We start from the raw sequence: 14,129 nt of genomic DNA, 5'->3' as shown, positions 1-14,129 counted from the left end.
AGATATCGGCACGGCGGTTTAGTTGATGTCTATGAAGTTCGTGCGGTATCCAAACACTGTATTTGTAGTTTTTTCCCAACTCGTGTAAATGTGTTTCTATGGTGACATGAGAGCAGCCTAACTCGGTAGCAAGAGTACGACTCGTTAGCCTCGGATCTCCTTCAATTAAGGTTTTTAATTTGGCTACATCAATCTTCACCGGTCGACCAGACTTAGGTTGATCTGATAATGAAAAGTCGCCACTACGAAACCGCTGGAACCATCGTTTCGCCGTGGCCTCAGACACAACTTCAGGAGCAACACGCTGACATATATTACGCACTGCTTCGGCGGCTGAATGGCCAGACTGAAATTCATATAGTAAGCAATGCCTTACATGCACTTTTAATTTGTCCATTTTCTTCCTTATATTAGCTCGGCGACAGCTAGTGAATGACTGACGAGAAACTGTGCGACTCGCCCTTTATATACTTTCGACCATAGAAGATTCTAGAACTCTCTCAAAAATTTTATGTGGAATTCAATCGATCGCTCATTACTTTCTTACCAACCCAATAATAATTGTCTATTGAGCCTAGCAAATCTAGCAATACAGCGTATGATTAGTATCAATATATTCGGCCGCTGTACACATGGGACCAACGGTTGGGCCAACCCTTGGAGCACCCCCTTGGCCAAGATAAGAGTCGCTGTTTACACATTGGTGAACCAATCACTTGGCATTGGCCCTTCATAAAATATGGACGTAGAATGGAAAAGGCTAGATAATTCTAGGTCATTCACGTTGTCAGCAAACTGGCTCCAACAGCTGGATCAAAGTGGATAGAAAGAGCCTAGAATGGCAAAAAATTAAGGAGACCTACCTCTCTAAGATTAAAAAAAGGTTAAAAAGAAAAAGAAGAAGAAAGAATATTCTGATAAGCACATTTATCTTTTTTAGCCAATACATTAAACATTTGCAATTTTCTAAAATCAACACTAAGTATTATTGGTATAGATAATCTTATTATTTTCGTAAATCTTTCACTACTGTCCTCTCTGACGGCTGACGCCAAACTGAATGGGGCGCCAACGTGTGAACGCAGTTGGCCATTGGCGCCAAGATCCTTTGATGTGTGGACAAAAAACCGACACCAGTCGGTTGGCCGGCCAGCGCTAGCGCCAACTGCCAACATACGGCCAAGTAGGCTTCTACATGCTTGGCCAAGGGGTTCCACCAAGGGTTGGTCCAACCGTTGGCCCCATGTGTACAGCGGCCATTAGATTTTTGCCTCTTAAACAAATTCATTAGTTTTGTTTTAAAATATTTCTGGTACGTGTGTTTTGCTCAAAGATAATCGTTTTCATATAAACAGAATGAACAAAACCATACGCAAAGATGCGCGGGAAGTTATACCTATATAATGTGCATATTAGGTGTTTGAGCGAATCTTACGCTGGAAAACTATTGGATTAAGAGCCCAAAGCCACCAGACCTTCCTCATTTTCTCAAGGATGAAACTTTGGGACAATGTAGAGTTCATATATCGATGTTTAATGTCTGCATATTACCTAGTTCGGCCCGTAGGCCATTTTTTTTGCTATAAGGTTTTTCTTAACAAAAAAACTATACTTCCCTTAAATTCTCAAGGCTGCTTTTTATATATGTAATAGAAAAGACTGTAATGATTAGATAATCAACATTTCCTGACCATTTCCTCCGGCAGTAAATTTTACCAGACGCTTGAAAGTCTCTCTAACTTAACCTAATTTCTCAAGCTACGGCCGGCGCAAACGGTTAGGAAATAATTATTATCAATTCCTAACAGTATTTTTTAACACATAATAAGGTGTTAACAAATTAGTCACGGATATTTTTACGGCTGATAGTACTCCTCTTGAAGTATATTTATGTATGAAACATCATAGGTTTTGTTATGTTTTTTTGGAGAAAACTAGGAAACAAATGTGCTACGTTAAAACACCCTGTTAATAAAATAATCTCTCTAGACACTATTAACGTGACATGAGAGACAGTGTTAAACATCATGTAATTACATTATAGAGGATGGTTATTTAGAAAAAAAAATAAAAAATATATATTGTTAAAGAAATGAAAACAAAAAAAATCATATGAAAATTTTGTATTAATTTCTAGTGAAAGTTAATTGTTTTGATGTTAATTAACGCTCCTTAAAATATCGGTGACTAATTTGATAACATCATATATAAAAATCAGTCTTGAGAACTTAAGGAAAGTTTAGAAAAAACTTTATAACAAAAAAATGGCCGACGGGCCGAACTAGGTAAATTTTAAGTTAAGGAAATTAATATTTAATATTTATTTCATGTATATATATATATATATATATATATATATATATATATATATATATATATCGAAAATAAGTACTTACGTTTCTCTTACAAGTAAATGTACTGTTTTTTGAAATATTAAATGAAATTGTTGAACGTTGATGATATCTGAAACTAAACTTATTTTTTATAAGTAATATTTATTTATTTGATGCTGTATTGGAAATAACTTGAGCAAGTAGAAGTTGGTACTGTGCTGTGGGTAAATAAACAGACCTACGAGTGGGTAGGTACATTACATGCCGTGTATTGCTGAATAGGCCTATGCTAATATTAGAAAGTGTTCATAGGCTCCGGTAAATAACAGCCAATGGTGCGTTGTATCTTGCTCAGGAACACATGTTTGTGACCTTGGCCTATGATGCCGCAACTGACCGCGTGAGGCCGGTACCGCCCTACGCCGGGCCACACGATAGTACGCTGGTATCCAGGCGGGCGATCGTAAGAACTGTTAAATCCATGCTTGTTCTCTTTAAACACTTTAGGCTTATCGATGTTTGTGTCCAATGGGCCTGGGTCGCTCGGTCTCCGCGGTGCCATAGCGATATCCACCAAAGCGTTCCGACCTTTGTAAGATTTATCTCTCCCTGTTTTATTCATCACTCCTAATCTAGTCTTCTTAAACTTCTCGAAACTTCCCGGCAAAGCGAGAGGCCACGTCGAGGCTGGGCATTTGCGTCCGTTATAATGGCTAATTATGGTACTGGCGTCCCTGGCTCCCGTGAAGAGATCGTAAGGACCCCGACGCGAGATGAGCTTTTTGGATTTCTGCTCTATGCACTCCTTGTCGACAATAGTGTATCGATTGGCAGCAAGGCACCAATTGGGAGTAGTATCAGGGAATCGGCAGGGCTCTCCATATTCAAAGGAGGGCAAAGTAGAATGAGGGCCGTAGGGCGCTTTGTAGGGAGTGGCTTTGAAGTACATGCCGGGAGGGGGGATGAAGCATTTTTTCGGTCTAAAACGCGGGGCTCTACCGAAACCTACGTTTTTGCAGGCAGCTTCATATTTGGGTAAGTCCTGAGGTTGGCACCACGCTGGTCCACCCAAGGATAGTATCCAGCGCCGGTACTGCAAAATTTTCTGGTTTCTGTAGCCCAGATTTTTGCACCAATCTTCCATTTCGGCTTTGAAGCGCCATGGATCTTTAGGGTTGGCTCTGTTCTTGTTTACGACGTATATCTCGTGAATGGGAATAGGGTGGTAGCGGCCGGGGTCATAGGCCTCTTCTTGCAGCTTGAACTGTCCGCTGGGGTCGAGATTGGGATGTAGGGTCATTTTTCCAAATCGTGGGACTGAAGTGCCAAATCCTAAAGGTCTTGAATTCGAGTCATTCCTTTGCTGATTCCTATTTGTTACCATTTTAATATATAGTATGTAGCAAACGTATAAAAATAGAAATAAATATCTAGTTAAGCGTAAAAATCATACGTAAACTTGACACACTGTAATTTGACATTTAACTTTTTAATAAATCCTTTTTGATCGATTCATCATGGGTTCATCGGTTTTGATCAAAGACATTTATATAACTCGATCGTCTTTGGTTTTGGTCAAGTTTTGGTTTATGAAAGTTTAGTGCTGTTATTTGTTATTTTGATCGGTGTTGTTGTTTATTTACCGTAGAAAATTGCTAGGTCCGAATGTGTTGTACCTATTCCTACCGATTCTTACCTGCTTACTAGGTACTTACTAACTTTTTTTATTCCTAACTACGAAATGGCTGTACCATCAGCAATTTAATGAATGTACCTATAATGAAAAATAGCAAACATCAGGTTAATACCTAATTATAAAATAAAAATAATTAATAAATATATTTACTTCTTAGATGTAAGATTATAAAGGAGTTTGTATAATACATGATAGGTATGTCATTATCAAGTCATTATTGACAGGAATTATTTCGCTTTGGCCATGCTTTGGCTATGGAGTTATTTATAATTATATTTATACATCTAATCTCCATAGCTTTGGCATGAGTGCCCCGACTTTGCAGTACAGGTAAAATAAAAGTGGTGATTATGTGGTGTACTACAATAAAAAATAACAGAGAATTAAGCAACACGAGAGCAGCGGCGCGTTTGGGCTACGTGAACCGGGTACCAATTTTATATTGTTTACATATTGTCACATGTTGACGCATCCAGCACCACAGACATAGGTAGTTAGGATTGAACCCTTAAATGCATGAATTTTTCTTTTAACGAGATATGTGATAGACATATGTGATAGACAACGGTTTTCTGACTCTGGGAAAAATAATAAAAAAAACATTTAATACCGATTTTAATACTAAATCAATGTTACAAGTTAAATAGGCCATAACTTATTTATATTAATATATAATTATTGGTAAGTTTTATTTGTAAAGTTTGACTACTATTAGAAAGGTACACTATTTGTGAAACCCCCAATGATAAAATGTTTAAACGTAAACTAATTACTAACTCCGAATAAATCTGCCTAAATCACATACTAAAAATCGCCATCATCCTGTTTTTCACACTTTTCCGCCATTTCATTTTTATCCTTAAATAATAAATATTTAGTAAATCATAATATTGTTTAATTTATTTAATCATTTATTAAATAATAATAAATACTGAATAATAATTAAGTTATAAATAGATACATATTGAGCCACAGGCCATCAAATATCATCATCCTGGGGTCCGCTTTGACATCAAATATATGATGCATATATACATCACCACGTATTTGAGGGTTAAGAGTTAGCGAAATCACGGGTCTGTGTCCAACACGGGCAACACGCGTCCGACGATCTCGCTGACCTCGCCGTACCATGAGTCATGACATATTGCTTTGGACAGCGGCTACAAAGGTGGATCCAACTTCGTACCTTGGGTTCGCGCAGCGGCTACATCTGTGCTTCCAAAAAGTTTTGTAAGTAGAAAATATTAATTTTGCTACGCCGCGGTCCCGGGTTCGAATCCCGGTAAGGGCAATTTGTGTGATGAGCACAGGTATTGGTTCCTGAGTCATGGATGTTTCCTGTGTATATTATATATATCGTTATCTGAGTACAATCTGCAATCTGCAACACAAGCCTTCTTGAGCTTACCGTGAGATTCAGTAAATCTGTGTAAGAGTGTCCTATAATATTTTATTTATTTTTATTTCTTTATTTTATTTATTTACTTACAGAAAATGTGCTGTGCAGAAATGCTTATGATATGAATCAGTTTTTTCCTGTTACGTCTTTAAATCTTTATCTACTCGTATATGTGCCATATATAAAACACTACGATACAAGTGTTAAAATAGTAAATTTGCAGTTTGTAGCAATTGCATACGGTAAAAGGTAGTACATTACGATACGAGTGCGGAAATAAGAGAATAAGGCTGCGGAATGAGCTCCCTGCCGAGGTGTTCCCGATGCACTACTATAGGTATCTATTGTGCGATGTTTTCAAAGTATCTAGTGACTATATGTAATTGAAAGGGAGGACACTACGATGTTGGCATTTTGACTCTTTTATAATTTAGTGCAGAACATGAAACATATTATAAATTAGACCCCAGGCCCCGTAGTAAACAAAATATAAACTAAAAGCCGGTTGTAAAATGGAATATCAAAGTGCAAACTGCAAGATCAAACAAGACCGCCTGACTGACAATAAAAGAGCTAAAAATATAAAAGCGTTTATAGATGGATTTGATAAAAACGTGCGCTATCCTATATTATTTGCGGAATAAAATAAAACTTTGTACCTAACTGGTTAAGTAGTAACGTTTTGAGAGGCAACTAGTGATTCTCTCTCGGCAGAAGCTGAAAATGACGACAGACATGATACATTAATAAAGCTCCTCAAAACAAATACTTATTTAGAGTCATTACATAGTTATTTAGAGTCAAACAAATAACATCTAAGTACGATAAAAATATTTTCATACTTTTCGCATTTTGACTTTAATGTCCGGATTGGATAATGTGAAAACGCAATAAAGCTGGCTCGTTTCTCGTTCAACGTATTGCCATTGCCACCCAGCGAGGAAACGCGGCCAGTCTTATGGGCACATTAGTTTTAATGTTTATATTGTTTTGATATTCATTGTTATGTTAAATTGGTCTGTCAATTCTGAATATAAATTATTTATTTATTAGCACTTTACTTCTGAGAGTTCTGAGTCAGGATGTTTTTTATTTCTGCTTTCTCCTAATCAAACTAAGTAGAATGTCGAATACCTATGTGTAAGTACCTCAATATGCAATTAAACGGATTTGGAAATGCAACATAGGTAGCTTGACTGACAAAAATACGGCAAAGGGTAAACATAGCTTTAAATGCTTTCATCAACTGTTTAATATAAATATTAAAATGGGGTGCGTCCCACGAGATATAACGTTAATATATATAATTTCATGTTACTAACGTTCAGCAGCAATAATGAACGTTAGATATAACACCAAAATCAATACTTTTGCAATAAATAACGCTGAATTGCCATAATATTAGTTTTACATAACTTTTTTTAATATAACGTTTACGTTACTTAATTTCAGTTTATATACCATACACTACGTATACCGTTCACCGTGCATAACATTTCTTAATATAATGTTTAAATTAGCTAATTTCAGTTTATATACCATACACTAAGTATACCGTCCACCATAAATAACATTACTTAATATAACGATTATATTAGCTTAATATCAGTTTATATATACCATACCGTTCTCCATATATAACATTTAACTGTTGCTAAGAAAGTAGGTTTAGGTTAGGTTAGAACTGCGACCCCCACACAAAACTGTTGCTAAGAAAGTAGGTTTAGTTTAGGTTAGAACTGCGACCCCCATACAAAACTGTTGCTAAGAGAGTAGGTTTAGGTTAGGTTAGAACTGCGACCCCCACACAAAACTGTTGCTAAGAAAGTAGGTTTAGGTTATGTTGGAACTGCGACCCCACACAAAACTGTTGCTAAGAGCTAAGAAAGTAGGTTTAGGTTAGGTTAGAACTGCGACCCCCATACAAAACTGTTGCTAAGAGAGTAGGTTTAGGTTAGGTTAGAACTGCGACCCCCACACAAAACTGTTGCTAAGAAAGTAGGTTTAGGTTAGGTTAGAACTGCGACCCCCATCTTATCTTATCTTATCTTAAATCTGCGGGGGCCCTTACGGATACACTTCGACCCATCGGGATCTTTTGTGCAATTACCCCCTACGATCCTAAGATCCTTCAGCTATTCAGGAGCTTCTCGACCATCTCCACGTATCGGATGATGAGGCTCATGGGTAGCTCTCTGAAGTCCTTCGGTGCCAGGTAGCCTGCTCCAAAGTTCTTCATTCTTTGTCTGGCGAGGGCGTGACATTCACACATTAAATGTCTGACGGTCTCTTCCTCTTCGCCACACATGCGACAATCAGTGTTGTCGGCGTGTCCCATCTTGGCCAAAATTCCTTTGACCCCGTAATGGCCTGTGAACACCCCCGTTATAATTTGGAGTTGTCTTTTGCCTAGCTTCCCTAGCTTTTTGCTCCATCCAGAGTCTACCCTCTGCATAAAGAGCTTTGAATGCTTCAGACCAACCAGGGCATCCCACTCTTTTTGGTGACTAGCCTTTGTTTGGTCTTTCATAGCCATTCTGATGGTTCCTTGTGAAAGGCCCACATAAGGTTCCGGACCTATGAAGTTGTCTTCAGATCCGGCCTTGGCAAGTTCATCAGCGTTTTCATTGCCAATGAAGCCTTCGTGCCCCGGTATCCATACCAGTTGCACCTTGTTTTGCCTTCCAAGCTTGTTAAGAGCTTGGATGCCGTTTAATACCAGTCTAGAGGTAACTCTGGGCGATGTGAAGGCTTTGAGTGCCGCTTGACTGTCGCTGAGTATATAGATAGTCTTACCTTGGATTTGTCTAACTATATTCTCATGTACACAGGCAATTATTGCATATGTCTCGGCTTGGAAGACCGTGGCATAATTGCCCATGCTGATACTACCACTGTAGTCATTTGCATAAATGCCTGCGCCCGTACCAGATGCCATCTTGGACCCGTCTGTATACCAGATGATGGTGTTGTCATCAGGGGTGGGTGTCTCCAGACCCTCCTTCCATTCGGCTCTAGTATGGACTTTGGTTTTGAAGTTTTTGTGGAAGATGAATTTCGGTTGCATTTTGTCGCAGCCCATACTCATCAGCCTTCCCATAGAATTGTTGTATTCCATGCTTGTGTGTTTAGTCTTGGCATGCTATCGCTCCAGAGGCCTGTTAAAGCCAGCCGGTGTAGCGATTTCAGTGCCTCAGACTGTATCACTAGATGTAGCGGCGGGAGATCCAATAGTACCTCCAATGCTGCTGTTGGCGTCGTTCTGAACGCACCCGTTATAGCCATGCATGCTGTCCTTTGTACCTTCATGAGGACATCCTTGCATGTGCTCAGTAATGTCCTTGGCCACCAGGCCAGGCTTCCGTACAGGATTATAGGTCTCACCATCATGGTGTAGATCCACCTTAGTACCTTTGGGTTTAAACCCCATGTTTTGCCGTAAGCTGACCTACACATTCCAAACACTCTAAGTGCCTTGGCTGTGGTCAGTTCGACGTGTCTTTTCCAGTTCAGTTCTTTGTCTAGTGTTACCCCTAGATATTTCACTTCATTGGAAAGTTCAAGTACCCTTCCATAGAGCCTTAGTTGCTCCATGCCAGTAAGGGCCCTTTTCCTGGTAAACGGTACTACCACTGTTTTGCCTGGATTGATGGAGAGTTGTTGGTGGTTACACCACCTCTCCACTTGCCTCAGTGCTGTATTCATGATTTCTGACACCGTTCCCGGGAATTTCCCGTTTATGAGTATCACTAAATCATCTGCATAACCCACTGTATATACTGGGCCCTTATTTAGTTCTTCCAAAAGTGAGTTCACTACCAGGCTCCATAGAGTCGGAGAGAGAACCCCACCTTGTGGACAACCTTTTGTTGCTGTGGCTAGTAATTCTTCCCCCATGAGGGAGGACTTAATTAGCCGGCTGTTCAACATATTACCTATCCAGCGGCAGATGGTAGGTTCTATGCCATGTTTGAGTGCAGCATTATTGATTGCACCATATGTGGTGCGATCAAAGGCACCTTCGACATCCAGAAATGCAGCAAGACATAGTTCTTTGTTTTCTATGGCCTGCTCCGCTCTAGTTGTCACCAGGTGTAGTGCTGTCTCCGTGGACTTGCCCGGCTGGTATGCACATTGCAAGCGGTGTAGTGGATGTCTCTTGAGCGGACCATCCCTGATGTGTCTGTCCACCAGTTTCTCCAAAGTTTTAAGGAGAAATGATGATAGACTTATGGGCCTATATGATTTGGCTTCTGTGTAATCCTCTTTGCCTGGTTTGGGCAAGTATGTTACCTTTACTAACCTCCATGCACGTGGTACATGTCCGAAGGCAATACACGCTTTGTACAGTCTACTCAAGTGGGGTATAAGTACGTTAGCGCCTTCTCGTAGTAGTATGGGGTAGATTCCATCTGGCCCCGGGGCTTTATATGGCTGAAATGTCGATAATGCCCATTGTATTTTGTTGTGGTCTACTACCTTTTTCGACGTGTCCCAATTATGCCTGGTCGTGCGAGTGCACTGTTCCGTAACACTAATTGGTTCATCGTCTGGTACACTCTGATTTATTATCGAGCCTGGAAAATGTGTGGCACACATCACCTTGAGGGTCTCTAGCCCCGTTTCAGTCATTCCACCATCACTCCTTCTAATAGAGGTGAGTGGGACTGACTTCGTTGTGGCTAGTGCCTTCGTGAGTCTCATGCCTTCCGGAATGGAACCGATTTGATCGCAGTGGTTTTTCCACGCTTTCCTTTTCGCTTTCCTCACTGCCTTGCTATACTCTGTGAGTTTTCGCGCGTAGAGCTCAAAATCATTACTTCTTTTGGCATCGTTGAAGACAGCCCTAGTTTCTTTCCTGAGTTTTGCTATCTCCGGATTCCACCAGGGTACCTTCTTCGCCAGGATTTTCTTTTCCGGGCAGTTATTTGTCCAAGCCGTATGGACGGCTTGCCCTATTTTGTCAGCTTCAAGTTCTATGTCAATAATAGAGTTTAGCTTACCATTGGGGTTTCCCAGGTCCGCCTTAAGGTCATCCTTGAACGATAACCAGTTGGTATTCCTGGGATTCCGTTTTAGTATAACTTCTACTTTGATTTTAGTGGTATACCTAAAGCATATATATCTATGGTCCGATAAAGAAATCTCCCCAGAGACATGCCATGAACTAACTTTATTACTTGCGTTGTTGGACGCTAGCGTTATATCAATGACCTCACCTCGCCTAGCATTGACGAATGTCGGCTCATTGCCTTTATTTAAGAGTTGTAGTGAAGAGCTTACCAGGAATTCCAGTACCTTCTCTCCTCTTCTGTTGACATCCGAGCTTCCCCAGATGACGTGGTGTGCGTTCGCATCGCAGCCGATGATCAGGTCAGTGTTCGCCCGGCTGCCGTAGTCAGCAAGATCCCGCAGTTGTGTGGTGATGGGATCCGCCGCCTCGTAGGGAAGGTAGGCTGATGAGATGACTAGTGCCTTACCCCCCTTTATTCAGGATCTTGACCGTGGTCAGATCCCTGGAACAGAAAGCATTTAGAAGCATAGCATCAATGCCGGTTTTAACATAAATACATGTCCTCATATTACTCTCGGGGCAGATATACAGTATCGTCCCGCCAGTACCATTTAAGCCTCTTATCTCTCCCTTGTAAATATATGGTTCTTGAATAAGAGCAATGTCGAACTTGTCGCTTTTTAGCTGCCTAGCCAGAAGGGCAGTGGCGGCCTTATTGTGTTGTAAGTTTATTTGTACACACCTTAGCCCCTCCATTACGGCGGTTAGTGTTTGGCGGTGCTGAGATCAGCGGCCGCCTCCTGGACCGTGTTGTCGCAGGACATGGGCGAAGTGGTGCCCTCCAGGTAGAGTTCCTCCAGACCGCGCAGGTCCTCCGAGCCCGCCACCGATAGGATCGGTGACGACTCTCGGGTCCAGCGCAGCCCGGCGAAACTCTCCCCGACTAGCACCACTTCCCCCGCCTCTGACCGGTCCCGAGCCACCTCCGCAGGAGCGCCAGGCGGCGCGTCCCGCTCCGGGGCCTCCCCCGTCGCCGCCCCCGCGGCGCCCGCAGCCTCATCGGCCACCGAGTCCCCCTCCCCCCCGTCCGCGCCGGGCTCCACCCCAGCCTCTTCATGCTCACGCTCCTTCCCCGTCTCCAGGAGCTTGAAGTGGCTGGTGTCGAGCCCCGAGTGAAGAACGTAGCCGGCCTCCCTGATGACGTCAGCTGACACCTGGTCCATCAGAACGATGCGCCTGGTGTTCAGCTCCGACATCACGGTGTCGACCACCTTCCACTCGTCGGTGCGGAGTTTAGGGTTGCGCCTCTGCATCACCCGCAGAGCCAGCGACACGTCCTGGCTGCCATCGATCGCCGTACGCCAGGCCATCTTGACCGGCTTCGGCAGATCTTTAGCAGCCACGACTTTCAGGCGCCGCCCGCCGATCTCTCCTCTTCCGATCACCGAGCGGAGCCATCCCACTGCGTCGCTTCCTCCGCAGGTGATGTGAAGCGCACCCCCGTGACAGCACCTAGTGTGATGTCGGGCATAGGATCGGCCGCCTCGTCCAAAGCTACGAGCAGGACGCTCACTATGGCCGACCTATGCTCCAACATCACCTTTTCCCCAGGAAAGGCCACTGGGACGATAGCCATCTTCTCGCTCGCCGCTACCTCAGCAAACGTCCCCCCCACCCTCGTTCGCTTGTGGTCGCCAGCGAGCAGAGAAGAGTCGCCACTGGCCCCCAGTGACCTCTTGTTAGGCTGCCTCCCCGCCCCACTAGTGGAGGGTCCGGCCCCCACTCGCGCGTCCCTATTCTCCCGCGCCTTCGCACGCCTCTTCTGCCTCCTGGTTGGGGCTACTCCTCCACCCGACTGCGCATCCGCACCCTGGGGTGCAGTAGCGTCGTCTATGGCGCCCGGAGCCGCCCCACCAGAATTTGGAAGCGGTGCGTCCCTCCCGCAGTTGGCCGTTGCTCCGCGGCCAATCCCCCCAGCACCAGCGCTAGTCGGCTCCCCGAGGGGTGCTTGCTTTGCGCCCCCACTCTTCAACCCTAAGGGAAGAGACGGGTTGGTGCTGTTGGGATGGCCAGCTCCGCCGTGGCCCCTACGCTTCGCCCCCGTCCTTGCGGACGTCCACGTGTTGCCGCTGCCAACGCTCGTGGATCTGTCACAGACAGCCCCACTATTCGCTGGTGCAGCAACCTTTGCGCTATGCGCCTTCGCCTCATCCCGTACGGGTACGGCGTCCCCTCCCCCGTCGTTATAGGTACATTAGTATCCATACAAACATTGAAAATTTTCAGCAAACTGGCTCCCCACCCACCACGGAGCCACACATTTGGAATGCATTGAAGCATTAGGGCTACCAAGTCTGCTATAGTAATCCAGGATGCGTTGTCTGTGAATCCGCACGGTGCCAAAACCCTGGTCAGCTCCTCAGCCGACGCAGTGAATCGTGCTCCGCCGATTACAGACCCCTACACCCCAGAGAACTAACCTTGTGGCCATCTGACTGGACACGGCAGCCGATTGATCCTAGCTGGCTAGACTAAGACCGCCCGTGTGAGATGAATATGGAGCCAAAGGAGCTTCGCCTAACAGGGATAACGACCGCAGACCCCTGCTTCGCCTAGACTCCCAGGATCTCCTTCTCCACCCGTACGGGTCCCCGCGCACGGCACAAACACGCGGGTGGCATTCTACCGCCTCCCATCCTTCTTTGTGGATGGGAAGCCCGCTGCGACATGCCACGTCATCGCCTACGGCTGATTATACGGGATATGGATCGTTGTTTGCCATCATCACCCCACCCCTACAGACTCGTCCTCATGAAGAAGTCAAGCCTATAGCGATGTCGCCATGCTGGCAAACATTGCGACCCATCTGAGGGATATGGATAGGTTGGGATTACACTAAGGGTGTTTTACAATGGTTCACTCACTTGGCCCAGTTGGAGATGCAGTCATCCGGATGACAACACCTACTTCCGGTCCTTGTGTCCGCTCCCTTGCAAAACTCGCCCTACGATGGTTCAACTGGTTGTTTCCGTTCTTACCTGTTTCTACGGTAGAACCAGGCAGTTAACAGGCAGTAACCTCGGGAAGGAGCACAACCAGTTTTGCCTCGGGGATCTCTGCAACCTGTGCTACTCCCGAGACCATCCACCATGCCAGCTATCGGACAGGTAGCTGACATAGAGACAGACCCACCGCAAGAAGCGACCGGTCGCAAATTATCACTTGCACATGGACCCGCCTCCGCCCGCGACCCCCATACGAAACTGTTGCTAAGAGAGTAGGTTTAGGTTAGGTTAGAACTGCGACCCCCATACGAAACTGTTGCTAAGAGAGTAGGTTTAGGTTAGGTTAGAACTGCGACCCCCACACAAAACTGTTACTAAGAAAGTAGGTTTAGGTTAGGTTAGAACTGCGACCCCACACAAAACTGTTGCTAAGAAAGTAGGTTTAGGTTAGGTTAGAACTGCGACCCCCACACAAAACTGTTGCTAAGAAAGTAGGTTTAGGTTAGGTTAGAACTGCGACCCCCACACAAAACTGTTGCTAAAAAAGTAGGTTTAGGTTAGGTTAGAACTGCGACCCCCATACAAAACTGTTGCTAAGAGAGTAGGTTTAGGTTAGGTTAGAACTGCGACCCCCACACAAAACTGTTGCTAAGAAAGTAGGTTTAGGTTAGGTTAGAAC

General features: G+C 44.1%; 1 protein-coding gene across 1 annotated transcript; it reads right to left on the bottom strand.

The window, feature by feature from the left end:
* Positions 1–10,910: 10,910 nt before the first annotated feature.
* Positions 10,911–11,868, bottom strand: LOC125241214. The gene is made up of 2 exons (XM_048149580.1): positions 11,188–11,868; positions 10,911–10,947 (listed from the first exon to the last, which is right to left on the bottom strand). Exon 1 carries the CDS (start codon positions 11,813–11,815, stop codon positions 11,210–11,212), a length of 606 nt encoding a protein of 201 aa, XP_048005537.1. The 5' UTR covers positions 11,816–11,868; the 3' UTR covers positions 10,911–10,947; positions 11,188–11,209.
* Between the last annotated feature and the right edge of the window lie 2,261 nt (positions 11,869–14,129).

The sequence above is a fragment of the Leguminivora glycinivorella genome, chromosome Z, assembly GCF_023078275.1.
Source record: "Leguminivora glycinivorella isolate SPB_JAAS2020 chromosome Z, LegGlyc_1.1, whole genome shotgun sequence".
Taxonomy (NCBI): Eukaryota; Metazoa; Arthropoda; class Insecta; order Lepidoptera; family Tortricidae; genus Leguminivora; species Leguminivora glycinivorella.
This window is presented reverse-complemented; position numbering and strand designations above follow the sequence as displayed.